The sequence below is a fragment of the Eucalyptus grandis genome, chromosome 3, assembly GCF_016545825.1.
Source record: "Eucalyptus grandis isolate ANBG69807.140 chromosome 3, ASM1654582v1, whole genome shotgun sequence".
Classification (NCBI taxonomy): Eukaryota; Viridiplantae; Streptophyta; class Magnoliopsida; order Myrtales; family Myrtaceae; genus Eucalyptus; species Eucalyptus grandis.
In genome coordinates this window covers 16,025,775-16,051,491 of record NC_052614.1, presented here as the reverse complement: position 1 = coordinate 16,051,491, position 25,717 = coordinate 16,025,775, and the positions used below count along the sequence as shown (strand labels likewise).

General features: G+C 40.3%; 3 protein-coding genes and 1 pseudogene across 4 annotated transcripts; 1 reads left to right on the top strand and 3 right to left on the bottom strand.

Moving 5' to 3' along the window:
• Positions 1-11,357: 11,357 nt before the first annotated feature.
• Positions 11,358-13,354, bottom strand: LOC120292186. 2 transcript variants are annotated; one of them, XM_039310290.1, is made up of 4 exons: positions 13,232-13,354; positions 13,010-13,092; positions 12,791-12,881; positions 11,358-11,661 (listed from the first exon to the last, which is right to left on the bottom strand). In XM_039310290.1, the coding sequence occupies exons 1-4, from the start codon at positions 13,258-13,260 to the stop codon at positions 11,631-11,633; spliced, it is 234 nt and encodes a 77-aa protein (XP_039166224.1). In that variant the 5' UTR covers positions 13,261-13,354; the 3' UTR covers positions 11,358-11,630. The 2 variants fall into 2 exon arrangements, with proteins under 2 accessions (XP_039166224.1, XP_039166223.1); XM_039310289.1 differs by lacking the exon at positions 11,358-11,661 and having other exon boundaries at positions 11,668-12,881.
• A 1,922-nt stretch (positions 13,355-15,276) lies between these two features.
• Positions 15,277-16,706, bottom strand: LOC120291676 (annotated as a pseudogene).
• Positions 16,707-17,287: 581 nt separating this feature from the next.
• Positions 17,288-17,884, bottom strand: LOC120291675. The gene has a single exon (XM_039309360.1). It carries the CDS (start codon positions 17,882-17,884, stop codon positions 17,288-17,290), a length of 597 nt encoding a protein of 198 aa, XP_039165294.1.
• Positions 17,885-19,096: 1,212 nt separating this feature from the next.
• LOC104442564 lies at positions 19,097-25,437 on the top strand. Its single transcript, XM_039310288.1, has 8 exons — positions 19,097-20,687; positions 20,763-21,373; positions 21,484-21,582; positions 21,657-21,809; positions 23,034-23,810; positions 24,095-24,645; positions 24,714-24,865; positions 24,971-25,437. The coding sequence occupies exon 1, from the start codon at positions 19,469-19,471 to the stop codon at positions 20,555-20,557; it is 1,089 nt and encodes a 362-aa protein (XP_039166222.1). The 5' UTR covers positions 19,097-19,468; the 3' UTR covers positions 20,558-20,687; positions 20,763-21,373; positions 21,484-21,582; positions 21,657-21,809; positions 23,034-23,810; positions 24,095-24,645; positions 24,714-24,865; positions 24,971-25,437.
• Positions 25,438-25,717: the final 280 nt, after the last annotated feature.

The following is a 25,717-nucleotide window of genomic DNA, read 5'->3' as shown; positions in this document are numbered from 1 at the left end:
GAGAGGCAAATCAAACATTGGATCGCTAACGCTCACCCAAAGAAAATCCTACCTATCAATTGATTCTTTACTCCCTCAATCCCTTTGAAATATATTGTATTCAGAAACTTACTTGTCTAGCTCCAGTAGAGCTTGTTTTATGAATGAATGAATGAATAAAAGCGTTTTTCCAAGAAGAAAAACCACGACGCATGAATCCTGGGTCCCACACGAAGATCCCGCTCTTCCAACTGCACAATTCATTCTTTTTCAATCTTTCCAAAATTTTGACCCCCCAAAAAAAACTAGCCGAGATACGACCACGAAGACATTCCCATAAAAATTTTACAAGATCTTTCAAAAGACAATCAATTCTCTTCACCATGATGTCCTGTTTTATTTGGTGAATGATATATATTACGTGTATCATTCTCTTTTCTTCATTTGCCAAGTCATGCTCTTATGTCATGTCTCGCCAGAGATTGATAATCTTATGCACATCGTAAACCATTGATTGCATGAAGACATACATCATGTTTTGACACAAATCCAAAGTGGCAAGACAAAACCAATTTCGATATCTCATAGAGGTTACCCTTTCTTTTGTATTTATACCTCATAATCTAATTCTGGATAATAGAGAGAAGAGTCATTTTATCACAAATTAAATTTCATAGAAATGTATTTCGCTCATGATCAAGCAAATAATTAGAAAGGCACTTTTTAATAGTCGAGAAATGAAACCACAAAGGCATTACATAAGTTCAATGACTTCAGTTCATGGATAGGTCTTCCGGCAACCTTGAGAGCATGAGTCCGCACAAGCTTGAATCTTCTTCACATCCACTTCAACTTTCTTGGTGTCTACATAAGTTCAAATATGAAACAAAGATTTTAAAAAGTAGCCCATATCAAAATTGAAATAGAATAAATTTTTTTTTTTAACAAGAGCATATATATCGAAGTTTGAGGAAAATGAAATGAATTAGTACGCATCATCCTCTTGTTATTAAAATATATCAGTGAAACACTTATAGAGAAAACAAGATTATGCAATGAGTTTCTTGATTTTATGGATCTTATAAAGAAGTTACGCTATATCTTTGATCACAATGTGAAGATTATTACTGGAATAGTAGTCAAGGCAAGAATACTCAACGGACATTGCAGTGCTCTATTGCCACAGATGTCAAGGACATTCTAGACGGTTCTGTAAGGCAATTGCGAACGCATAGACGGGTCTGAGAGCTGAAGGCACAAAACCATGTACAAAAAAGTTTGGTCACAAACCATCTGTTTGGAAAGATTTTGTTCTCATCAGCATTGACGCCAATGGATGACCACAATATTAGAGTTGCCACGAGCATCATCGCTCTCATACTATTGCTCGTTGTTGCCACCATGTCTCTTTCCACCTTAACAGTTCTTAGCCCCTCTCTCTGTCTCTCTTTTATGGAGTCTTGACAGCTTTGTGACTTAGTGCAGTAATTTGTCGGGATGATCCAGTGTGGCACTTTTGTATACTTAGAGATTCATTTAAATTGCTGAATGAGTTGATGATCCTTATCATTTATGTTGGACATTGAAAGCTATTGAATTTCATAACGTTTTTTACCGTCATCAATATATAACCTTTTTATAACGTTTTGTAACGCCTATGTAAGGGCTATATAGCAATCATCTATTAATTACCGATTGATTCTCAACGGCTCTTTTGTTTGAATATAAAATTACAAACCATAATCCAAAAATAAAATACTCCGAACTAAAAGAGACTTTCCCTTCTTTATTTTTCTTCTTGGCCGGGTTATAGACATAGCATTATTCCCGTTCCTTCTTGGTTGGGTTATACATATAACATTGTTCCTATAGTCATACATCAGATGTTCCTTCTTGGTTGGGTTATACATATAACATTGTTCCTATAGTCATACATCAGATATTACACTCCCATCCATTTGTCCAAATAAAATATATGTCCTATCAAAACCGTGTTAAAATTTATGTCCAACACAATCATTTTACATAATCCTACTGGAGCGTAAGGCCTTGTTTGGTAACCATCCAAACAGGGCCAAATTCTGATTCTTTGTTCCCAGAATCAGTTTAAGCCTAGAATCACGTTTGGTAAAATTTTTGTTCCCGGGAACAGATTGGGAATAGAATCAATAACAAAAAAAAAGTTGATTCTTGTTTCGAAAACGAATTTGAGAATCAAAATCAAGAAATATTCTTCTTCCCTTCGGTCATCTCGCGACCGCTGTCCACCACCGCCCGCCACCATCCGCCGCTGGCTGCCGATCCGGTGAGCTCGCCCAGGCTCGCCGAGACAAGGCGAGGTCGGGAGAGCTCGCAGAGGCAAGCCCAACCACCCGAGGCTCGGCCTCACCAGATCTAGCGAGGCGAGCCTCGCCTGAGGTTGGGCAGGGGCTAGGCAAGCCTCGTGATGCCCAGCCCCACCAGTGGCCAAGCGAGGCTCGCCCAGCCCCGCCGATGGCCTAGCAAGCCTTGCTCAGCCCCAGCGAGGCCGGCCTAGCCATTGGCGAGTTAGGCAAGCCTTGCCGAGGCCCGGTGAGGCTCGGCGATGAAGGCGGCGGCAGCTCCAATGAGGTCACCCGGCCCTCGTCTAGCGGTCGCGGTCGGCGACCGGCCACAAGAAGAAGAAGAAGAAGATGAGAAAAGGAAAAAAATGAAAAAAGAAAATAAAAAAAAAAAAAAAAAGTAAAAAAATTATTTAAAAATTAAAAGAAATTGATTTGGAACAGAATTAATGAGTACGGTACCAAACGCAATTTTATTCTAGAATCAGAAATTTTGGATAGTTACCAAACGGCTTAAAATGCTTAGAATCGGTCTGCAAAATGAGAATAAAAAAAAATCAATTCGATCGGAATCTACTCGGTATGTAGATCGTTATCAACGCGCCTAAGCCAACTTTACATGCTAGACTCAGGATGTAGACGAAATCACACACTAAGAACAATACCAATTGTGAAAGCAATATGAAAAGAAATAAAATCAGTTTCCATAGGAATGAAATTATCACAACATAAACAGTTCTTTTCCATAGAGCGCACGACTTACTCAACCCAAAACTATATTCCCAATGCACAAATAAGTGTAAAATTCAAGTTGGGTGCTTCCCTCACACGTTTAAAATACAAGTCACATGTTGGAATGTCACAAAAGCAACCATTGATGTATTGTATTCTTAATTATGGGTCAATTTCCCTGTTATTCCTCCTTTCTTTGTGACCTTGAATACATACCCAATCGATTTCCTATCTGATGCAATAAAATAATGTCTTTCCAGACCTTACTTCATTGGTCTGAAATTTCAGGCAGTGGCAGGACCCAAGCCGATTTCTTTTCTGTTCTTTTTATCATTCTTCGGGATTCCTTCTGATCCTCCCATATGAAATACCAATGAAACTTATCATAACTAGGGAAGGTTGAAGCGTATTCCGCTCGTGGAGAACCGGATTCCAAGTACCTTGTTTTTGCTATGTCGAGTTGAAAGATCGGCGGCTGAGGACTAAAGGCTGATTAATTATGGACATAATTGGGATTGAACATTCTAATCCCAACCGGGAATCATATCATTTTCAATGCAAAACGGAAAGTGTATAACGAAAGATGGTTGAGATAGGTTTGGAATCGTAGAAAGGGTAGGAAAATAGGAGAGTAAGAAGAAGGGCAAACTGACGCAGGACGGAAACGGGCAGCAAAACATGACTGAGAATCACAGAAAGGGGAGAAAAAATGGGGTAACGAAAAAGGGGGAAGTAAATCAAATAAAAGACGGAGGAAAGGGTAAGAAACGCCAAAATTCGGCAGCAACTCAATGATCGGAATAGCCATTGACACCTAAACTTAGCCCGTGCATTGACACCGATGAATATGGTGCGATCGCTAAACCTAGTTTCCCAGTGAATACTATAAAAAAGAACCATTATCAACTAAACTCTTGATGAGATAATTATAAATCTATTGATAAGAAAATTAAATTAAAAGTGTAATCTCGTCATTCTCCCCCATCTAAAAGAACTTGACTACAGCAAGTTGCATGGTCGCCATTTCTAATGAGCCAAGTAATGAAACCGCTTAGCGCGTGAAAACCCCGATATCCCTATCGTTACGTCAGGAACTATCTTCACAACAATGTCATCCGCAGTAGCACACTTTATCTTCTCAATCCTCTTCAAGATTTCTAGTAGCTTCCGAACTTGTCTCGATTGAATCTTCTAAAATGAAATCTCCAAATACAAAGTCATCCGATATAGTTTTCTTAGACATATTCTCGATCTGGAGTAACGCACCAGTATTTTTGCTGAACCAAACTTCATGTCCAACATTGTATGCAAATTTTCAGCAAATGATTCAGTATGATATCAATATGTAAAATCAACTAATGATCGTGCTTGTTTATACTTTGTTTTCATTTTCTGAATCTTTTATAAAAATGCAAAGGGCCTTAAGGCGCATAAATTAGTACTTAGAGTGTGCTTAGTTCGTGGAAAAAATTTGCCCCATTTTTTGGCATTTGGTTCACTTAGGAAAATGAATCGATAGAAAAAGTTTCCCTACTAAAACTCAATTTCAAAAAAAAAATGATTTCTTCTTAAAAAAATTGGAAAATGTTTTCCAAAACATGATCAATTATCGGCACTTTGACTTGAAACTCTACGCTTGGACAAAGAGACCCCGAGTTGGTTCTCAAGTCCCGATTTTCAAGACTATGTCCCTCAACGGCTAAGGCAAGGTCTATCAAGTTACATTAGGCTGGGCTAAGACCCCTAGTGCCTACACCCAATGCTCCAACACTTGAACTTGAGTCCATAAAGACCGTGCTCGAGTCCCCGCTCGAACTCTGATACCAACCCTTGGGCCTGGGTTCACAAAGACTATTTGTAGTTCATCGACGTCAGGCTCAAGTCCTTTGTCAATAAAACATTGTTTCTTGTAATATTTATATATATATATATATATATATATATATATATATATATTCTTCTTTCTTATTCTTTTCTTCTTTTCTCTTTTATGTTTACTTTTTCCTTTCTTCTTATTCCTCTTTCTTCCTTGGCCGACTGCATGCCTCAGTGATAGCCAGTAGCCTAGCAAGCTAGGGGCTCGCCTAGTGAGCCAGGTTTAGCCAACACTAATGAGCTTGCAGCTCGCTCAATCTCGGCGAGGCTAAGCTCACCCGATCCCAATGAGCTTGAGCTCACCCATGGCGATTGTTGAGGCTTGATGACCAGTAGACAAATAAGGAAATAGAAAAATAAAGAAAAGAAAAAGAATAAAAAATCAAAATAAAGATACAAAATTTAAAAAAAAAAAATCAATTTTATTTTTTTGGCCTTAGATAAAGTCATGAGATTGAAGTTATTTTTACAATGAGATCAAAACACCATAAAATATTTTTGATCACATATCATCAAATAAAGGGAAACTCACAATTTTTTGAGGAAAATATTTTGGAAAAGTATTTTCTTTTATCATGAAATTTTTCCCAAAAAAGCGTACCCTAAATGCATTACAAATAATGCTCACTTAGACTTTTCATGGGGACTTAAGTTCTTTTTTTAAGGGTTTTTTAGATAAATTTGGTGCATAAACCCTCCTCTCACATAAGTATGGGTCCAACTCGAGTGTGGTTGGCATCACATTTGACAGTCACAAGAAATTTTTAGAATCTCTAGGAAAAGTGATCGTTTCATTCGCCCTCCTAAGTAATTACGTAATATATAATGTTGGGTGAAAAACATTTCCAAGCGAGAGGTAACTAATACGTTGCAACATACAGGGCATATTCATGATATCTGTGTATGTATGACCATCTGTATGTTTAAGTCGACGTACGGATATAAATATGTTAGTTTTTGTACTTTGTATGTAATGTGAGTATACACAAAACACTAATTATTTGCTCGTCAATGAGGTGACACGACTCCGAAGTCCTTTTTAAGGATCACATCATCATGCATCTGTGTCGGTAGAAGATATTCATGATGTTTGCTCATGAATATCGAGATATTCATGATGTTTGCTCACTGCATAGCACGTGCTGAGATCATATCAAGAAACGAGGAGGGAGAAAAATCTTAAGAGCGGTGATATTGCACCAACCTTACACGGATATCTTTTCTCAAACGACGAATCGAGCAGTGACTAAACTAATCCTCTAATTCATTCGAAAGAGCAAATTCTAGATGTTTGTGTATAATTGCTATAACTTTGGATGCAAGGAACATTATTATTGTATTAAGGCTCCATTCGTTTTACGGAAAATGACTTCTAATAAAAACGTTTTCTGGATTTTCCAACATTAATTTCACAGAAAATGAACTAGTTAAGAAAAATGTTTTCCATTATTAAAAAAAAATTAAAAGTGAGCAAATTTTTTCCACTTTTTAAAAGTGAAAAACATTTTCCATAACTTATTCCACCTCACTTCTTTTCACCAAATACACTTTCGTTTTATTTTTAGTCTTTCTTTTCTTTTCTTCTTTTTATTTTTTTTAAATCAAGTTTTAATCTTTTTTCCTTTTCTTTTTTTCTTTTCTTTCTTTCCTTTTCATCTCACGGCCGAGCTCGCCCGAGCCCGGCGAGCTCGAGCCTCACTAGATTTGGCGAGCTTGGCAAGGCTTGGGCCTCACCCAAGCTCGCTAGAGGTTGGTCGGGCTCTAGCGAGCCACAAGCTCGCCGGATCTAGCGGAGAGCTCAGGCTCCTAATCCAAGCAAGCCCAAGCTTCGCCACCGGATTTGGCGAGCTCGCGACTCGCCTAGATCGGCCAAGTCTCGAGCTTGTCGGATCTAGCAACCACATCTTGGTCGGCCGCCGGGCAACCAGCCATTGTCGAGGCATGTGGTGGCGGAGGAAGGAGGAGGAAGAAGGAGGAAGGAACCAAAAGAGGAAAAAGAAAAGAAAAATAATAAAAATTTCGATATTTTAAAAATATAAATAATTAAAAAATCATTTTAAAAAATATAAAAATGATAAAAATAATTTTTTTGGTCAATTAAAAATATTAAAATTCAATTTTTTTGATAATTTTTCCCAAACAATTAAATTAGCTAACGAATAGTGGAAAATATTTTCCACTTAAAATTCGGGTTTCAGTAGAATATCGAAAATATAGTCATTTTCCAAGAAAATAACTTCCTAGAGAAAACGAACGGACCGAGAGACTACTAATCTTATCAAAAACTCCCCTCAAAGCTTCTAAGGCTACGTTTAGTGCAAGGGAAGTGAAGAAAGCATTGGATGTTCTTCTAGGTTTGGTTGCCACTATTAAGGTAGCGCATGAGAATGTTTCTGTTTCTAAAGATTTCTGTTCTTTTATTCTCTAGAACAATTCGTTTGGTAATGCCAAGTTGTTTTTCTATTCCCGAGAATAGAAAGTTAGCCTGGGAATAGATTTGGAGTAGAAACGAGAAGCAAAAAAGTTACTTCTTGTTCACGGGAACAATTTCTAGAAATAAGCTAATTTTCTTTTTCTTTTTTTTTTATTTCTCTTTATTGACGCGGTCACCTTCAACCACCCGAGCCACCGCCCACCGCCGGCCACCGCCACCGCCACCGCCGCCGTCGGTCGCCGGTTGCCGGCCGTGTGGTCGTCGCCAGTGATGGGCGTGCGGCGTGATCGGCAATCAATAGTGACGATTGGCAGCCGGCAATCGTGCGGCGGCGGCGGCGGGCGGCGGCGATCCGTGAGCAAGAATAAAAAATGAATAAATACAAAAAAAAAAAAAAAAAAAAAAAACGGTTGCGTTATCAAACGCATTTCTATTCTTTTTTTGTTTCAGAGTAGATATTTTGTATAATTAGCAAATGAGTTCTTTTATTTATAAATTATTTCCGGAATAGAAATAGAAAATAACTATTTTGTAAAAAAAAACTATTTTCCAATTAAGAAGCATTGTCATGCGCAGCTTAAGCACGAGGAGGTGATTCTACGACTCACCGAATACCAAAGAGCAAAAACACAATATATAGCAAAAAGAAAGTTCTTTTCTTATTATCTTTCCTAGCCGACAACTCCTGCACACCAATTTGTTACAGACAGAATAGGAAATATTCAAGATTCTCAACGAACAGGAAATGAGTTTCCGTTGTACACAGTAAGATGCGCATAAATATTCAATTTTCATACTCTCCTTTTATAGATCGGACTTATTTATGGGTTTTAACTTGAGATATATTGTCAATAATTAACAACTGATTGAAAGACTAATTGTAAACGTACTTACGACACTAAATTCAAGCATCTTCCTAACCCAATCCATCAAGTTGAATAATCTTAGCTGAAGAATAAGGTATGTGTCGGCGAAAAGAAGACTACAACAAGAGCTTTAGAAGTTGACATGCGATGTTTAGGAAATTGGGGATGCATACGGGCATCATTTGGGGGACCATTCTCTGCAAGAAAAGGACAGCAAGGACACACTTTTAATTTTAATTTTTTTCCTTTGTGTTTATATTCTCGAATTGTTTTTTAAGGTTAGTGGCCACATGTCGTTCCGAGTCGTAATATTCCGAATTATGGGTGGGATCTGGTGATGTAAGGACAGCGAAGGTTACGTGAAATGGGTGGATTAATCTTTGTAATCACCAATCATTTTAGTTGATATTTGATGTAATGTACATATGTAATATAGTTTAAATATTTGACCACTCTTGGCATTCTCTTTATTGGCATCAAGTTATTATTAATTAGTAACTTGGGCATGCATCCTTCTATTTTTAATCCATCAGTGACAACGACACAATGTGCCCATAAATGACGAAGAGTTTTATCAATCTTGGATAAGAAAGGTATGTCGTATATAAGTTGAATACGATGATTATCAAACTTAAATCGATCAATGATTTTAATGTTTAGTGGAGTGAGTCACCTCTTGCGGTTATTGTTCGTTTGGTATGGTGATTGGATCTCACTTTCAAGTTGATTTATGAAACCATATGTGATTATGTCATGAAGTTGATATGTGGTGAAATATGGGAGCCATGTTAACCAATATTGGGCACTTGTTAAAGAAAATATCATATGAGAACTCTCATGTTGATATTGTTTATTCGTAATGAGAAAAAGTCAAAGTCTGCAAAATTTTAATTAAGCAAAGAATGGAAATAGTAAAAGTCTATTCAAACACGCCTTTCGATTTCCAAAATAATAATTACACATCATAAGAATGGTCAGTGTAGCGAGCCCCATTGTATTTTCTGACTTGATTGTTTAACGAGTGTTCGAATGGCAATCTTGAACAAATCCTTCATGTTAACACCGGTTATATAAGATGCACTGCAAACTAGGGGTGAGCAACGGTCTAGGGTCGACCCTGGACCAACTCTGGACCGGCCCAACCCGCGGTCTGGTCCAGGTTCCCAAGGGACCGGGTGGGTCCTTGGTCTCGAAATTCCCGGGACCAACACTATGCGGGTTGGTCCTCGATCCTAAGAGTTTTGGGTCGGTCCAACCTCGGCCAACCTTTGTATATTATATTATATTATATTATTTATAATTCTCTTATATATTCAAACCTAAGTAAAATTTCTGTTATATTATATTATATTGAAATGTTCTATCAATAGTACTAATAGTAATTTCAATTTAAAACTTTTGTTGAGTATTAATTAAGTGTCGTTTGTTTTGTTTTCGGGTGTTTAAAAGTTCAAGTGAATTAACAAGATGTGAAGTTATATATTCATGGTTTATATTAAGTATTTTGAACTTTTTATGGTTTAATTGTATTTTACTAATGAATTTCATTTGCACTTTACTTTTCAATTTGTGTCAAATGGTAGAAGTTTTTGAAGAGTAGAGTAGTCTTTGCAGTTGCTACGGTAATTTGCTAGTCAAGTGGTGTGAAGCTCATTTTTTGGTTGAGTAGACTCTACATCAAATGCGAAACGCTTTTGCATATGATGTTATGAATATTAAAGATAGATGATTACAAGAACTTTCCATCTTGTCCCATATCTCGATGAGCGGTTAAGGTACAAAATTTCTATTATTGTGTCATCTTAAATTTGCTAAATATGTATTGGTATTTATAGTTTAGTTGCACAATGTCGCATTATTGATTGATATGTAATTTGAATTTGTAAGTTTGCTTTTTTAGGGAGTATAAAAAATAAGACGAAAAAATTATCGATCGGTCCGGGTTGACCACAGGCCAGGACCGAACCCATTGGGTCGGTCCGGTCCTTGGTCCCCGAGCTCAATAGGGTCGGTCCTTGGTCCTAAAATTGAGGACCGACAGCTGACGGGTTGGTCCCAGGGTTAGGGGTGACCACTGACCACCCGGACCATGCTCACCCCTCTTGCAAACATTGAATTCGATCTTGCAGTAATACGTTCCATGTATGGTGCTGATGAAGGATTGCACTCCATGATCTCGTCCTCCATCAACTTTCTCGGTCCTTCATTCGAAGCAAGCTTTGGGTCTTGGGTCAAAATGGACATGAAGACGACATGGGATGTCTGGTTTTCCATCTGTTCTGCAACTTGTGGAAAGATACATGCAATTTGTCGGAAGAGGAGTCTCGAATTTGTCTTATGAACTCTGTTCTGTGTCATTGAGAAGTGATGATGCACGCGATGGACCTATCTCTGTCAGATTCGTGAGGTGAACAGAGGTCATGGAGAGTTCAATTTGCCCGGGGACCTGAGCAAATTGCAGACGTCTCTTTCCACAAGAAGCATTCTGAGCTGCAAGTGCTTTCGACTGCTCGACTCTTGCATGGCTCCCAGGCCTTGAAATTCTCACTCTCATTACAAGTTACATTCGCCATTATGAAGGTTAGCACATATATGAAATGCCCAAATCTTTGCAAACACCGTTTAACAGGTGCAGAGACATCAGCATCAATGCCTTGTGCAAATAAGTTCTTTTCCTCAAAAGGTTCAAACTGAGAAGAAAAGAGACTGGACAGTGAATTCATTAACAGGTTATTGCATGAACCATGTACGAGAGTCCCATAATATGAGCAAGCAAGATGAGTAAGAACAGGCGATTCACAAAAGGTAAGGAAAGTGAACACAGGCAAGGGGGCAATGCCTCCTGCTCAATGGTTTTTTTCTTACAAAGGAACCGCGAGAGCACACAAGCTTGCCTTTCGATTCCATGACCCGGAAACACAGCGTGCACTTGCAGACATATGGGCAATGCATGCAACTGGGTAACGAGCGAGCCAACAGAGACAATTTGCAAAACAAAAGTACTTGCCTAAACCAAGAAATGAAATCCTCAATTATATAGAGATAAAATCTCCTATCCATTCCACCCTGGCACTCTGCACAAAGGTTGTCTAAACTGTCAAGCCAGTGAAGGGAGGCTAGAGACCTAACTGTGCATGACAGAACTTATAATTAAACCTGAAGAATCGACAAGAGCTGGTCATTTATTCAAAACATTAGCAAGTCTCTATATCATGATTAGATGTAAGCGAGAGGCAATTACAGGATTGGGCCCCAATTCCCAACACCCCCTATCACAACCTAAAAATGGGAGTACAACGTTACTTAAAATATGGTCCTGCAAAAATTTCCAGTGCTAACATGCACCAGGGTGTGTAAGAATTGATTGACCAACATTAAAGACATGTGACAACTCGATTTTACTCTGTCTTCCAGCTCCTTGCATCACTTGCTTTCAGCGTCATAAATGTCCGTGCTGCAAATGTTTATTAAGGAAAAGCAACGATACTATTGAAAGAACCATACAAATAAAATTGAAAGACTACATAAGATTATAAGATCTTCACTTAGTCCCAGAAGGTTAAAAGGCACCCTAATTCAATGAATTATAGTAATTTTACAAGCTATAGTGGAATGCAAAGGACAACTTCTGTAATTTGTAGGTAAATTTCTCATTGCTAAGCTACAAACACAATGAGGGACACCTGCAGGAAAACTACATCCACAAATAACGCAAGGTAGAGGAATTGATTTAATATATGAGAAGATGGGGATGGAAACGTCGACCCACACAAACAATAGAAGACAAGGCTCCTCAAACCTACAGGTTTCAGCTAAAAACTCCTTGCTACCTATTAAAAGAAACTGCATCTTAGTTCACGTCCTTAAATCATCCACAGCAGAAGAATAGAGACCTTACATGCCAACATCCTGGGAAGACCTTGACATGCATTTGAAGATAATACCTTTTTCAGAAAGAAAGAGCTCATCACTCAGGAAAACATTCCCTCGTAGTGTGCAAGTGAAGACTTGATTTCACAGTTATACAAGGATTCAAAACCTATTTGCCACCACCTAAGTATCCAAAGGAGATCTAAAGAACTCAATCACTAGTTCTTTGCAACGGCTTTCTAAGCACTATTAGAGCATGTATACCAAAGTTTGTCAAGGGATCAAGAGTGGGACAAGGCCATTAACGTTTAAGGTTTTGCACCTTATCCATCAAATCCTCAGTTCACTAAGATCATAAGGTTGAAACTGCTTGCTCAGAATCACTACAAGACATGCACATCTAGTAACCTCCTGTAATGAGACTCCAATTAAGTAAGGAATTAACATCTTGTACCAACGAAGACACCACCATTTTCTGGATCCTATACAATTACAAACCATTGATTGATCAATCCGCAATAGAAGATAATAAATGGATAAAATGGAAAATACTGATACATTCATCTATAGAAGAACATCGGCAGAAGATCTCGACATAATTGAAAGACAAGTGCTTTAATAAACACAATCCATCAATACCATGAACATGAACAGATAACAGCCGAAAGCACGAGATGGCAACAAAAAGAAAAAGAATGCAAGGAAAAGGATACACCAAGTAAAACCCATGAGCGAAAGCCCCAGCCAAGACGAGGGTAAACAAACGATCCCTCACCACCGGGTTCCTCCTCAACGAGAGCCGAACTGCGAAACCAGATTCCGAAACGAAACAACCCCAATTCAATAAGAAAAACAAAACCAAGATAGGATACGACAGAAACGATTGAAAACCCACGAAATTTAATCAAACTCTAAACAATCATCATACGTACTGAGAGGAAGAACAGGAGCGTATATAAGAGGGACCAAGAACTTAATCGGGGCTCCTTTGTTTTGCTTCCTCACAATAGCCTCCCTTCAAATCACCTAAAAGAAAAGACCAAAACCCGCAAGTGAACACAACCGATCAATTCAGATTATTCAAGAAAGATGCAGACTTTGAGCTTCAAAAAGACCCAAATATTTTAAAAACAAAACGGGAATTGTGAACTTACTGGTTGGAGGTGTCGGACGGTGAGGCCATTAATTCAAGAGAGATTGACAAATGCGCGCGGACGCTTGAGAGAGACTCGTCAGGAAAACAAAGGAGTTTTCAACCAGAAAAAGAGTTTTCTGTTATATTAAAAAAAAAAAACCAGAAAAAGAGTTTTGCTGGGTTTAGAATTCAGATCTCAAAATGATCTTTGGTCTTCATATTACTGTTGGCGGTGGCGAAGCGGTTTTCCGGTTTTGGAGACGGTAAGAAGCATTCGAGACGGCATGTCGTTTCAGCCTGTGCCCTTTGATTCTGGAGTTCTATATTGGGACGAGATTACTTTCAATTTTTTTGTTTTGCTAAATTACATAATTGCTCTTAGTTGATTTATCGAATTAGCCTTCAATTTCCGTAAATATAAATTGATATTTGACAACATATCTTTTAGACAATTATGGTTTATGAACTTCTACTTTCTTATTTTCACCAAATTTTTTTTTTTACTTTCTTATCTTGACTTGAAACTTTATTGTGCTTTTTAATAAAATAGATTAATTAAAAAAATTGGAGCTCAATTAGACTGCATGATATAGTCTAGGACTTGATTGAACCAATTATAAGATTTAGTTTTTAGATGTGTTTCATACATAGGATTTAGAACTTATGGTATACGCATGGTACTATATCTCATCAAAGTTTTACAAAATTTGGCGAAAAACATTCATACGCTGCTCGCTTTTCGAACCAGGCCATGTAGGAAAGAAGTATTAGTTAAGTCATGGGTAAGATGTATCCTAATGAACTTGACACAATTACACAATCGTTCATTCAAGTTCAACGGATGTTCTACTGCCGAATCGCGAGACTCAAATTAGGGAGGCCTCTCATGGGCTTTTTTCACCGGCGTGGGGGCATTGGCACAAGGAAAGCTTCAAAAAATCTTGGACTGAGAAAGCACCTCCGGCCACAATAGATTAATCTTTTCATTTATTTATTTGGATGTGAATAATCTATCTTTCATAAGGAATCATTTGTTTTAACATGTCAAAATTAGATCCGTCAAACCGACGAGTTGAGAATCGGGTTGAAAATGATCCGAATCAAAATTAACTGATTTTAGTGTAATGTAAATGTAGTTATTGATATATGATCCAAAATCAATTGTAAAAAAAAATTCATTAGATTATTGATTTTTTGAAAAAAAGAGCGGTTCCATAAATCGGCTCGTTGAAGAAGAAAAAATTCATTCTCTTTTAAAATTTAAATTCTTTCTTGTTTTTCCTTCAAATTCTCGTCCCATGACCCTCTGTCGGAACGGAGAGGGTATGACATTTGATGAAAAGTCCAAGGACTTTGGTGAGATAAAGAGCGAAGGATTTAAACCAGGGGTCTGTACATATCGGACGGTCAGCAGGTTCTAAGTAAATCGAATCTAACGGAGGAGACGGCAGCGTCGGCTTGAAGCCATGTTAGACAGAAGAAAAAAGAAAAAAGGGAAAATCACGCTTTCCCTTCCATCTCCAAGCATCAAATAATAATAAAAAACTCACAATAATACTTTTTATTATATATAATAACATACGTACAATTTCAATTCATCATGGATGAATGATGTGACACAGAAAAATACTTAACATAACAATAATCAATCCTATAACGATGGCTCCAAATTCAGCGTACATGAGACTTTTTTGACCCTCAGGCGTCGAAACTATTATCGGGATTGCAAATGTTGTACCACACAACATAATAGCAATCCAGATAATAATTACGGCCAATTTCATAATAATTGGCCATCGTTTAGAAATTCCACTGACCATGACTATAAAAACAAGAAATGATAAAGCCAGAGAATACTTGATACATTCAACCATAAAATTATACTCAAAGGAATTTTTCACAGCCATGACATGGACGATGGTACCTTCCACGTATCCCCCCGGCATATTGAACTTCACCAGAAAAGCCACCACCACTAGGACCATCGCAGCTCCCATTACCATAATTTCCTCCATCTCCTCGGAACAATTCTGGCTCTTGTTGGTTTCTTCTTCTTCTTTTTTTGAACAAAGGCTCTTGTTGGGTTTGCTCTCTGCATAGCATTTCAAATCCCCATTATATCCCGACAAAAAAAAACAAAAAAACCCCATAGTTAGTACTCTGATGCACCTCTTCGCTAAAGACCCGAATCGCACGGCCCACGGTTCCCCTACAAACCAATTTTTCAACAAAATTTCCCCCTCCACCTAATCCTGCGGCCCTCCAACCAAATTTTACCGAATTTCCCCCTTCCCTCCTAATCCTGCGATCCTTCCCCATCCACACCTCCCTCTCCCTCTCCCTCCCCGAAAGGTCCCCTTATAAAAATTGAAGAATAAAAGCAGTGTAGTTGTACCATTTCCACATTGAACCAAATAATAAAAGCATCCAGAGAATGTTGCTATTCAGAACCATCTATATTATAACCTCATGCATGTTGTACAGAAAGAGCCTACATAACAAACCCACGAGTCTGCATATATGAGGCAAGATGAGAAGCAGACAGCAGTTGCCAGGATGAAATTAATCGCCAAGAATAAATGCAAAATTAATCTTTATCAGGCCAAACACATGCCAGATTTCTCATTTTCCTCGTCACAAGAGGATGAAAAACAAAAATAAACTGGTGGAGAACAAACCTCATCTCCACGCTCATCTCCACGCTCATCGAGCCACTCCCTCGAACTTTTGCAACATGTCGCAATGGGCATCTCCTTTATAAAGCCCCATTGCCGCCTCTGCATCTCGACCCTACAATTCTGCGCCAGGATGGAGATGTAATCCCTGTCGATCTTCACCTCGAGCCTCGCTCTTTCGTAGCTATCCGGGGATAATCCTGATCAAACTTTGAAGTGGACTTAACATAATAATTCACACCTCTCTGCGTCGTGTACTGGTACTCAAATGGATACGACCTTCATAAAGAGTAAATCGGGTCAGAAGAAGGCAAGAAATTCAATAGCAGGATCAACAAGACGGGGAGATGCTAAATCAATTATCTGCCTGTCTCAGCCCCATTCCAGTCCCGAAGCTAAACCCTCGATAATGCGTAGTTGCCGGCTGCATGCTGCCGAAGAAGAAGTTCCTAAATATCTCATCGGCGTCGAACTCCGCCTCCTAAAATCCGTTGAATCCTTGCGCTAGGCCGCGCCTGGCCGCCCGAGCCATGTGAACAGGCTCATCAGAACCGGTGACACTATAGGCCTTCCGCACATCCTCCACGGTGCAGCTCCTCTCAACCCCTAATATCTCATAGAAGTCCTTCTTCTTCCTAATTTGCTCACGATCTCTATCTGCTCCTCGGTGTACGACGCCGCGCCGCTCGACGAACGGGCCTCGGTGCCGAACCGACGGCCTCTGTTGGCACGACAGATCGGTCCGGCGCCGGCCCCTCGCCATTGTTGGCCGATTTCGATTGCGAATCGGACTGCCCCTCGATTTTCTACAGCAGATCGTCAACCGGCAGGCTGGGATCCCTAGACGAGTGCGGCGATCGCCAGAGGCCACGGGAACGCCGAATTGGGGGCCAGAAAATTGCGAAATTCGCAACGGCGAGGCATTGAATCCGACGGAGACGGAGTGGATTAGTTAGAGGTAGGATTTTTGAGAGAGAGAGAGAAAGGCCGATGGTCCTCTGGAACCGCAAATCGCTCGAGGTGGCCAATATAGAACGGGTTATGTTCGGGTGCGGGCTGGTGTACGCTACCACGCGCCCGCGCCCACGCCCGAACAGTGACACGTAGTTGCAGTGATCCGGGCCGTTCACGTACCGCCTTATTCCGCCACCGTAGGATTATTGCCGATTTGGTGTTATAATCGTACGGCGCGCACGTGTACGGGCGAGAGGAGGAGGCAGGATTGATAAGTGCGGGTGAAATACACGAGAAAATATTCAGTGGTCTCGCTGAATTATAAAACCAAAAAAGAATCTTTTTAAGTGAAATCACATTCACTCGATTTTCTCTATAACATATATTGACAGAAATTTGCATTATATGCATCAGAAAAATGTATAACATTAACCTTCACACAAGGTTCATTTACAAGAGGAAACACCAGTCAATGGCATCTCACTTTCCCTCATCTCGCTTTCCCTCAAAGCGATCGACAGATCCTGATCATTCAACACGTTTGAAGTCGACCCTATGTTGCTATGAGAATGATCACCTCCGCCTTCTTCATTTCCCAGAGCGTTATTATTATGCCCTTCAACGCTTGATTGATGTCCGTTTTGCTCCTCATTCCCCATCACAATCACAGGGCCAAAATGAACATGTCTTTGCTCGTCATCGTCATTGTCCCCACCATGCGGGGAATCATTCACCGGCAACTGCGGATTTTCCGGCAACGCCGGTTCTGGCGCCTCAACAATGCTATTTACGCCAGCAGTAAACCCTTCTGGCGAAGGCCGGAACCAATGGTATGAACAAAGAAGACAAAGGCGGAGATAACCAAGAAGCCAAAAGCATAGTGGAATGGCCTCAAGGACTATGCCGGCGGGGTAGAGCCAGCTGGGGGATTCGGTCTTAGGACGGAATGTGTAGAGGCTGAGGAAGACACCCCCCACGACGACGCACGCGAAGAAGAGGCTGATTACTATCAGGACCCGTGCATCGCCATCCCTTTCTCCCATAGAGATTTAACTTAGATGGCTAAATGTTATGAATATGAGAACAATGAAGAACGCGAACCAAATTACAGACGATCAATGGTTGATCCTATATATGTTTCTTACGCTAGGATGGTTGCTGGTGGTAGACAAAGGCATCTCATGGTGGTGGGAGAGAGAGAGAGAGAGAGAGAGAGAGAGAGAGAGGCGCGGGAGTCTGTTGATCTTCTTAATCCAGCTCCAATTTTTTTTTTCTTTTTATGGGTTCTTTAGGTTGGAACAATTATCAAACGGAACGGAATCTTACCCAAAAAAAAAAAAAAAACAATTATCAAACGGAAAAACGACGACTGCACTCGTTTACAAGAAGAACAGTACGTCTCAACCACAACCTCAAAAATAGAGGAACAAATCGAACGCGGACGTTTTGTCCCCTACGTCCGATCCGTCCACATTGGCAGCCCCCAATACTTGGCTGCTCGAAACCGGCCATCGGGACCCACTCGGGGCCGGGGAGGCGGCGGCTCAGATCTCAGATGGGTACCAACTCATCAGTCATCACCCCATACGTCGTGGGCCCGACAATTCTATCTATGATTTATATTTTGAAAAGTTTTCTCGTTAGGCGCGCAAGTTAGCATATACTTTCAGTGAAATGATTGATGACACCACTCCATCATACATTATAATATATGCACGAATCCGGATGGTGGCAAGTGTCTCCTCTCCCTTCTCTTGTCTTTTCCCCAACCCATGGACTAAAGGACAAATACGAGTTCTGCTTTGCCTCGTTCAAGGCGCTACACGTAACGAACTACAAAAGCATGCACGCATAATTTAATAAATCCGACTCAACAGCATGGGATTCCACCGTAGATTGAGCAATCAAAAAGTGAGATTACAGTCATACTTTCAGAAACTCAGGTACTCTGAAGATATGACCCCAAAAAAGGCGTACTTTACAATTTCACACGAAATAAGTATTAATCTAACGAACAGGCTACACAATTGCGCCGCTAGATTTATGTAGTGTCGATATTCCTGAAATATTTTGGGGGTGTAATTCACGGAAAAAAAAAAAAAGGAAAAAAATCACTTCTTATATAAAGAGTAGAAAATCTATTGAAATTAAGAGACGCAACTCAAAAAAAAAAAGGAAATTTCTTATTTTGGATCGAATCCCACTAGCATAAAATCACCCCTGCCCGTCACTCCCCGCTCCACTTGCAACTGCTCTACACTCTCTCGAGTCTCTCTCTCCATGAAAGAACCGCCTTCTCTCCCCCGCCTCCGGAAGAAACCCTCCGCCGCCGCCGGCAGCCCGTCAAGAAAGCTCAAGCTCGTCTGCAGCTTCAATGGCGCCCTCCAGCCCCGCCCGCCGTCCGGCGACCTGCGCTACGTCGGGGGCGAGACCCGCATCGTCTCCGTCGACCGCGGCGTCTCCTTCTCCCGCCTCGCGTCCAAGATCGCCGACCTTTGCCCCAGCATCCCCCGGGGTTCTCCATCAAGTACCAGCTCCCCCACGCCGACGCCGGCGCCGGCGCCGGAAAAGGCGGCGGCGGGGACGCGCCCCTGGTCTCGGTCGCCTCCGACGACGACGTCAGGTGCATGATCGAGGAGCACGACAGGCTCGAGGCGCGCGGTAAGCACGCGAGGCTCTGGGTCTTTGTTCTTAGCGACGGTAGCGATGGCAAAAAGGTCGTCCAGACGGTGGGGCTCGGGAAGGATCGTGATGCGCGGGGGGGTTTGTGTGGAGAGAATGAGATTTCGGGTAGGAGAGGGTTGGAGGGTTTCAATGGTTGCGGATTCGAGGTCCAGAACGGTCAGGAGGCCCGATTTCGTGGCAATTGGGTTGGTTGCGCGGTCGTTAAGAATCCGCTGAATGGTGTTGCCGGGACGGGATTTCGTGATGATCCTGTTAGGAATATGGGGTGGAACGAGCCAATTCTCGTGAAACAATTGGCTGTTTACAATAATGTTCGAGATGTTTTAAATACAAACATGGAATTTTCCGCTCGCCGGGGGCGCGTGAAGTACGACCGGTCACCTGCTTGTTTGGCTTCTGGACCCCAAGCCCCAATGGACCTGTTGGACCGTGTAAAAGTGGGCACGCATTGTCCGGGCAGTGACAGTCGTTATAATCTTGTTCAATTTTGGGTAGCACGCCCACGCCCCCTAACTCCAAGAAATGGGAATCTTCCAGTGCAAACATATGTAACTGCGCAGATTTTGTCAAGGAAATGTAGCCACGAGTTGGGGATCTGCAAAGGATGCTTGAGTCATTATATTGCCGTACCCCAGGATCCAATGCAATGGGGCAATCCCGCAGTGGTTTTGAACAGTGAAAGTGTTAATGCTCCGAAAAACTTGAGAAGGATTGAGGCGGGGTTGCACAGTCATTTGAACAGGGAAAACATTGTACCATCACCTCGCACCAATCCACTCACCAGAAGAAGTTATACTGAAGAGCCTTCAGCTGTGGCTGGCAGGGCATGGGGAGCAATGCAGAGCAGTAACCACAGCCATAGATCTGGGGCATCTGATGCAAGATATCAGAGGGTTCATCCATATCATGTTCGAAATCATCGCTATAATCCAGCTGAGATGAAGAGCTATCTAGCTGTTAAAGCTGAACCGAGGCTCTCATTTGGAAAAAGTTGTCCTGGTCTCAAGCCTGTTTCTAATATGTCAAAGTAGGAGCAGTTCACAAGAACACATCAGGCAGAGCACAAGGCATGGACTGGATTTTATAACTGTTTGTCGAATGGAAGCGTGAATTTGATGAACTCCTATTTGAATTGTGAAAATCCTTGCATTTATGCTCAAGGTGATTATCCGACCTTACTATTTTCAAATGCAAAGTTTATGGAATGCAATCCAGCTTATCCGGGTGTCTCTGCAGGTGTGGATGGGAAGCCAGCTGTGCATCACAATTCCATATGTTGATCGACATGCCTAGAGGTGATGGATGCTCGAGAAGATATCCAATCCGCATTAAATGCATATAAGAACACTGTAATACATCAAACCTTCCCTGAAAATTTCCTTAATGGGTCAAAATGTGATTCTAACATATACAAGAAACCACCTCCTATGGATCCTTTGGAAAGTTCTGACTTTTGCCTCTTGCCAAGTGACAGCAAACATAGTGACAGCACAGGCATGAGATGCAATGGCAAGTATCCCAGTGGATCAATGGGCATTAACTTGTCAAGCTATAATAATAACATTTCTTCATCAGTTGATCTGTCATTACACCTCTCATTGTCATCACCCAAAGATGTGGAACTATCTGCACATTCTTCTCATGCAACAAGCGACATTTCTAATGCTTTGACCAAGCCACAAACCAAGTCTATAGATTTGATGGAGTTTAGCACGGGCCCACAACTTGATGAATCAAATGGAGTTCAATCTGATTAATCTTCAGAGGATGTCCCTAAGGTGGAAAAAGATCATGTTTATGAAGATAATCCGGAGGAACTTTCATCAGGTTTAAGCATTGATGACAAGGTAATGCTCGATTATACTTTCCCATTTGCTCAAGAAATGAGCGAGTAAAGTTTCTTGAGCATATGATATTTTCCATTGACTTCATTCACCATGAGCCTTTCCTTTGACAGGAAAAGTTTAAAGGGAGTCCCAAGTGCTCTAAAATAATTGGTGGCATCTCAACAGACTTGACCGCTTTTTATGCACACCTCACTTCTCAAGGGCTGCAGGTAATATTTCAATTTTTGCTTTGGTGCCTTCCCTTCCAGTGACAGAAGGATTAACGGTTTCATTTTCTCTGCAGACTATTAGAACTACAGATGTAGAATGTATAAAAGAACTGGGATCGGGTACATATGGGACTGTATACTATGGGGAGTGGAAGGGATCTGACGTTGCGATTAAGAGGCTAAAATCCTGTTGCTTCACAGACGGTGCTGCTCGGGAAGATCGTCTGGTAAATATTCCCAGTTGTAACGTTTAAATGTCACATCTTAAATGTTTGATTACTTTGGCAGAATTGCAGATTTATTGTAGTTACCAATCACCCATAGTCACTATCTTTTTTATGAGAAATACTGTTTGTAGGATCATAGCATTCCAAACTTTTTATTGTCCACTAAATAATTTTAGGCAAACCTAACTGTTAGAAATTCCATGTATGGTGTCCTTTTGATTTGAATATCTGTCATAATAAGTTCTCCTAACTGATGCCTTGTCAAAATGTCCATTTATTTTCGTCTAAGTTGGGGCCTAAGCCCTACAGAAGTACTCTTGTTCACTAACATTTAACTAAATGCTTATTTCAGGCACTACTGATGAAAAGAATGCTCATTTGTAGTAGGACATCAATTTGATTGAATTCTTTTCCATGATCATTAGACTCCATTGAAGTGGTTCTTCTCTGGAACTGCCACCCTTACTATTTAGTCTCTCATTTGAAACTTTCGACTTCAGTCATGCGTTTTGTCGCACCCTTGCTTGCTTAAGTATGGAAATACATCAAATGTATCACTTTATAAAGCAACACAGAAAGGCATGGAGACGGTATAGGTTACATGAATCCCTTTTGCATGTCAGGATAGTATAGGATTCAATTTGCATAACTCAGTGATCTGAAATTTGATTTAATTGAGTCCTTTTTTTACATATTCACTGTTCACTGGCAATCGATCGTGGATGAGTTATAGTCCATCCATAATTGTGCTCCAACTTTCTGTTGTCAATTTAAATTTCTATTTAGGTATTTCACATATTCCTGCAAGTTGTCAAAATGTGATGTAGAACCTGTAATTTGGTCAATTCAGTTTATAAATGGTTCGGGTTTGCTCTATATATACATGCTTTTTCTGTTGATGAGATACATTTCATTTATTGTCCATCATCTTTAGCACCCGATCTGCAGCAGCATTCAAACCTCTTTCTATACTAGAGAACGACGTTTTTTAGCCTCTTAGCTAAATTAACACACTTTAGAAAGATCAGATGCACTTCTCATGCAAAGCACTTGTGCCTTTTCTCATTTGCATTCTGGGCATCTGCTTGCACCAATGCTCATCCTCCTCTATCACCAGCCTACTTTAAGCCTTCCCTTCAATCTTCATGGAAGATATTTAGATTTAAGAGCATCTCAAAAAGTTAATTACTCCTGCACTGCTTTTGCTTTGTATCGTGATGACAGCACTGGATGTAAGTTTTACTACGGAGATATAGAGTTCGCTGTGGGTAAATCCAGCCATCGAAACACCACCATGTTTATTCATGGGAATTTCACTTAAACAGCTTATCAACTTCCAAGGAATTCTGGTAGGTTCGATAACTTACTTCATAATGTCGGTCTGCATGGTTTTTTGTATTTTGTCATAAACTTTAAGTAGCTATGTGAACTTCTAAAACAAGATATACAGGATCATTATTTGGAATTTTGTTGAATAGCTTGGCCTAAATAAGTAAATGAATGATGAAATACTGATGCTTACATCCCATATTCTCGGCCTCCATTAGTCACATTTATCTATCAAAATCCATGACTAGATTGATCTGCCAATTGTAATGGAATTGAAGCTTTAAAACAAAAGAACGTTTGATCATGGTATGTTTATGGACTTTGCCTTGAACATGTAATGAATAAGTTTCATTTTCAGGTCATTGGAAAAAGAGGCTGCTCTGGCTGATCATAACCATTCCTCTAGTTGTATTTGTCATTTCAGCCTTCGTCGTTATCTCAAGATGGAAAAGCTACACCTGCATAGGAACTGAATCTACTCATAAGCAAAAATACGGTTCTTTTCTTTCTTTTTCTTTTTCTTTTTCTTTTTTTTGACCCATTTCTCTCTGAACTGCTTGATTCTTGAAGCAGCATGGAATGTGAAAGAAACAGACACAAAAAGGAGCCTGGAGTTGCTCCTGATCCAACTGGACTCTGATGTCTCAATGGAAAATCAAGACAAGCGCACTAGTAAGCCAAAATCTGTCACAAAGAGAGATCACGAGTTACCGATTCTCAGCTTTTCTTGTGTGTCAGTGGCCACAAATAATTTTTCTCAAGCAAATGAGTTGGGCGAGGGTGGTTTTGGGCCTATTTATAAGGTTATTTGTGAATGAGTAATTCAATGTGGATACTTTTTCTTTTCATTGTATTGATCCTTTCCTTCTCAAGTAGAAACATAAAATTTCCTAATTCATGTTTTACAGTGTTCCACATGCGATATCTTAGACTAAATGGCCTAGTGTTTAATACAGGGTATATTGCTGGGGCCTGAAATTGCTGTGAAAGGACTTTCTAGGAAGTCTGGACAAGGGCCAGAGGAGTCCAAGAATGAGGTTCAGTTAGTTTCAAAGCTCCAGCACAGAAATCTTGTCAGATTGCTAGGTTGTTGCATTGGGAGAGGAAAAACTCCTGATCTACGAGTACATGGCCAACAAAAGCTAGATTCCTTTCTTTTCGGCATTTGATAAAACTTTTCTGATCAGTTGACACTTCGGCATTTGTTAAAACTTTTCTGATCAGTTGACGCTAGCAATCATGTGTCCCTTGGATTTAAACTGCTGGTGCAGATCCTCACAAAAAACTGCTTCTGGAGTGGAAGAGATGTGTATATATCATCGAAGGATAACTCAAAACCTTCTTTATCTGCACCAGTATTCTAGATTAAGGATATCCATCATGATCTGAAGACCAGCACCATTTTGTAGGATTAAGGCATGAACCCAAAAATATCAGACTTCGGGATGGCGAGAATTTTTTGAGAGAATGAAGTGTGGGCAAAGACCACTAGGGTTGTCAGGACATAGTAAGTCTCTTAAGACAAACAAACACATGTTCTTCATGTATTTCAATTAATTGATTGTTTTGGTGCAGAAGGTATATGTCTCCAGAATATGCTGTGCATGGCCTTCCCTCTATGAAGTCTGATGTATTCAGCTTTGGAGTGATTATGCTGGAGATCATTAGCGACAGAAAGAACACAATCTTCACTCATTTGAATTACTCTCTAAACCTGCTAGGATAACGTAAGTTGCAGTTTTTAGCCCAACATTTTGAAGTACATTTACAAATAACCTGAAACTCCTTTTTACACAATCTGTGAGCTGACTCAAAAAAGTCGTGTTTGTTAGGCTTGGGAATTGTGGAAATCTGGAGGAGGGGTCAAGTTAATGGACTTTATTTTAACTGATCCGTCTTCCGTAAGAGAGTTCCCTCAATGCCTCCACATTGCGCTGTTGTGCGTACAAGAGCATCCAGAAGATAGACCAAACATGACAGAAGTCGTTTCAATGCTAACTAATGAGAGTTCCAATTTGCCTTTGCCGAAACAGCCGGCATTTTCTTCACATGTTGGTTATCGTGGTTCACAAGAGAAGCCAGATTGCTCGTCAATTGAACTGCTTATGGAGCACCATCATTCAACTAGTTGTCCTGATTTTTTGTTCTCCTCCAGTTTTCCTCGTTGTGGTTAATCAGTAGGAAGAAACATACTTTAGATTCATTTTATGCTGTGAATCAAAGCGTGGATCCTTTTACGTGTTGTTCATCTGACAGAGACCTTCACGGTGTATTATGAAGCCAACAAGGGTGTTGAAACTGACTTGGTTTCTTAGGCACAAGAGTCATGATAATCCGTTCACTCCTTTCTTCTTCACCATCGCCTTTAGAATTCTCAAAGAAGGGAACTTAATTAGCATGCCCATGCTTCAGTATATATCTTCCATTAGAACCAGAAGGGTCTCTGGAGAAGGATCAAAATGCTTAATATATGCATGCGCACATAAAACTGGTAAAAAAAATGTCAAAAAAAAATCTTCGCTTCTTTGAACTAATCGTTCAAAGCCATGTTGATTGCCAAGAAATTGTCCTTCAAACGG

Coding starts and splice junctions, on each gene's coding strand:
- LOC104442564 (XM_039310288.1), top strand. CDS start 19,469: ATGATCGAGGAGCACGACAGGCTCGAGGCGCGCGGTAAGCACGCGAGG.
- LOC120291675 (XM_039309360.1), bottom strand. CDS start 17,884: ATGGGAGAAAGGGATGGCGATGCACGGGTCCTGATAGTAATCAGCCTC.
- LOC120292186 (XM_039310289.1), bottom strand. CDS start 13,260: ATGGCCTCACCGTCCGACACCTCCAACCA. Junction 13,093..13,231: donor CCGTCCGACACCTCCAACCA/GTAAGTTCACAA, acceptor GGTGATTTGAAG/GGAGGCTATTGTGAGGAAGC. Junction 12,882..13,009: donor CGCTCCTGTTCTTCCTCTCA/GTACGTATGATG, acceptor CTGGTTTCGCAG/TTCGGCTCTCGTTGAGGAGG.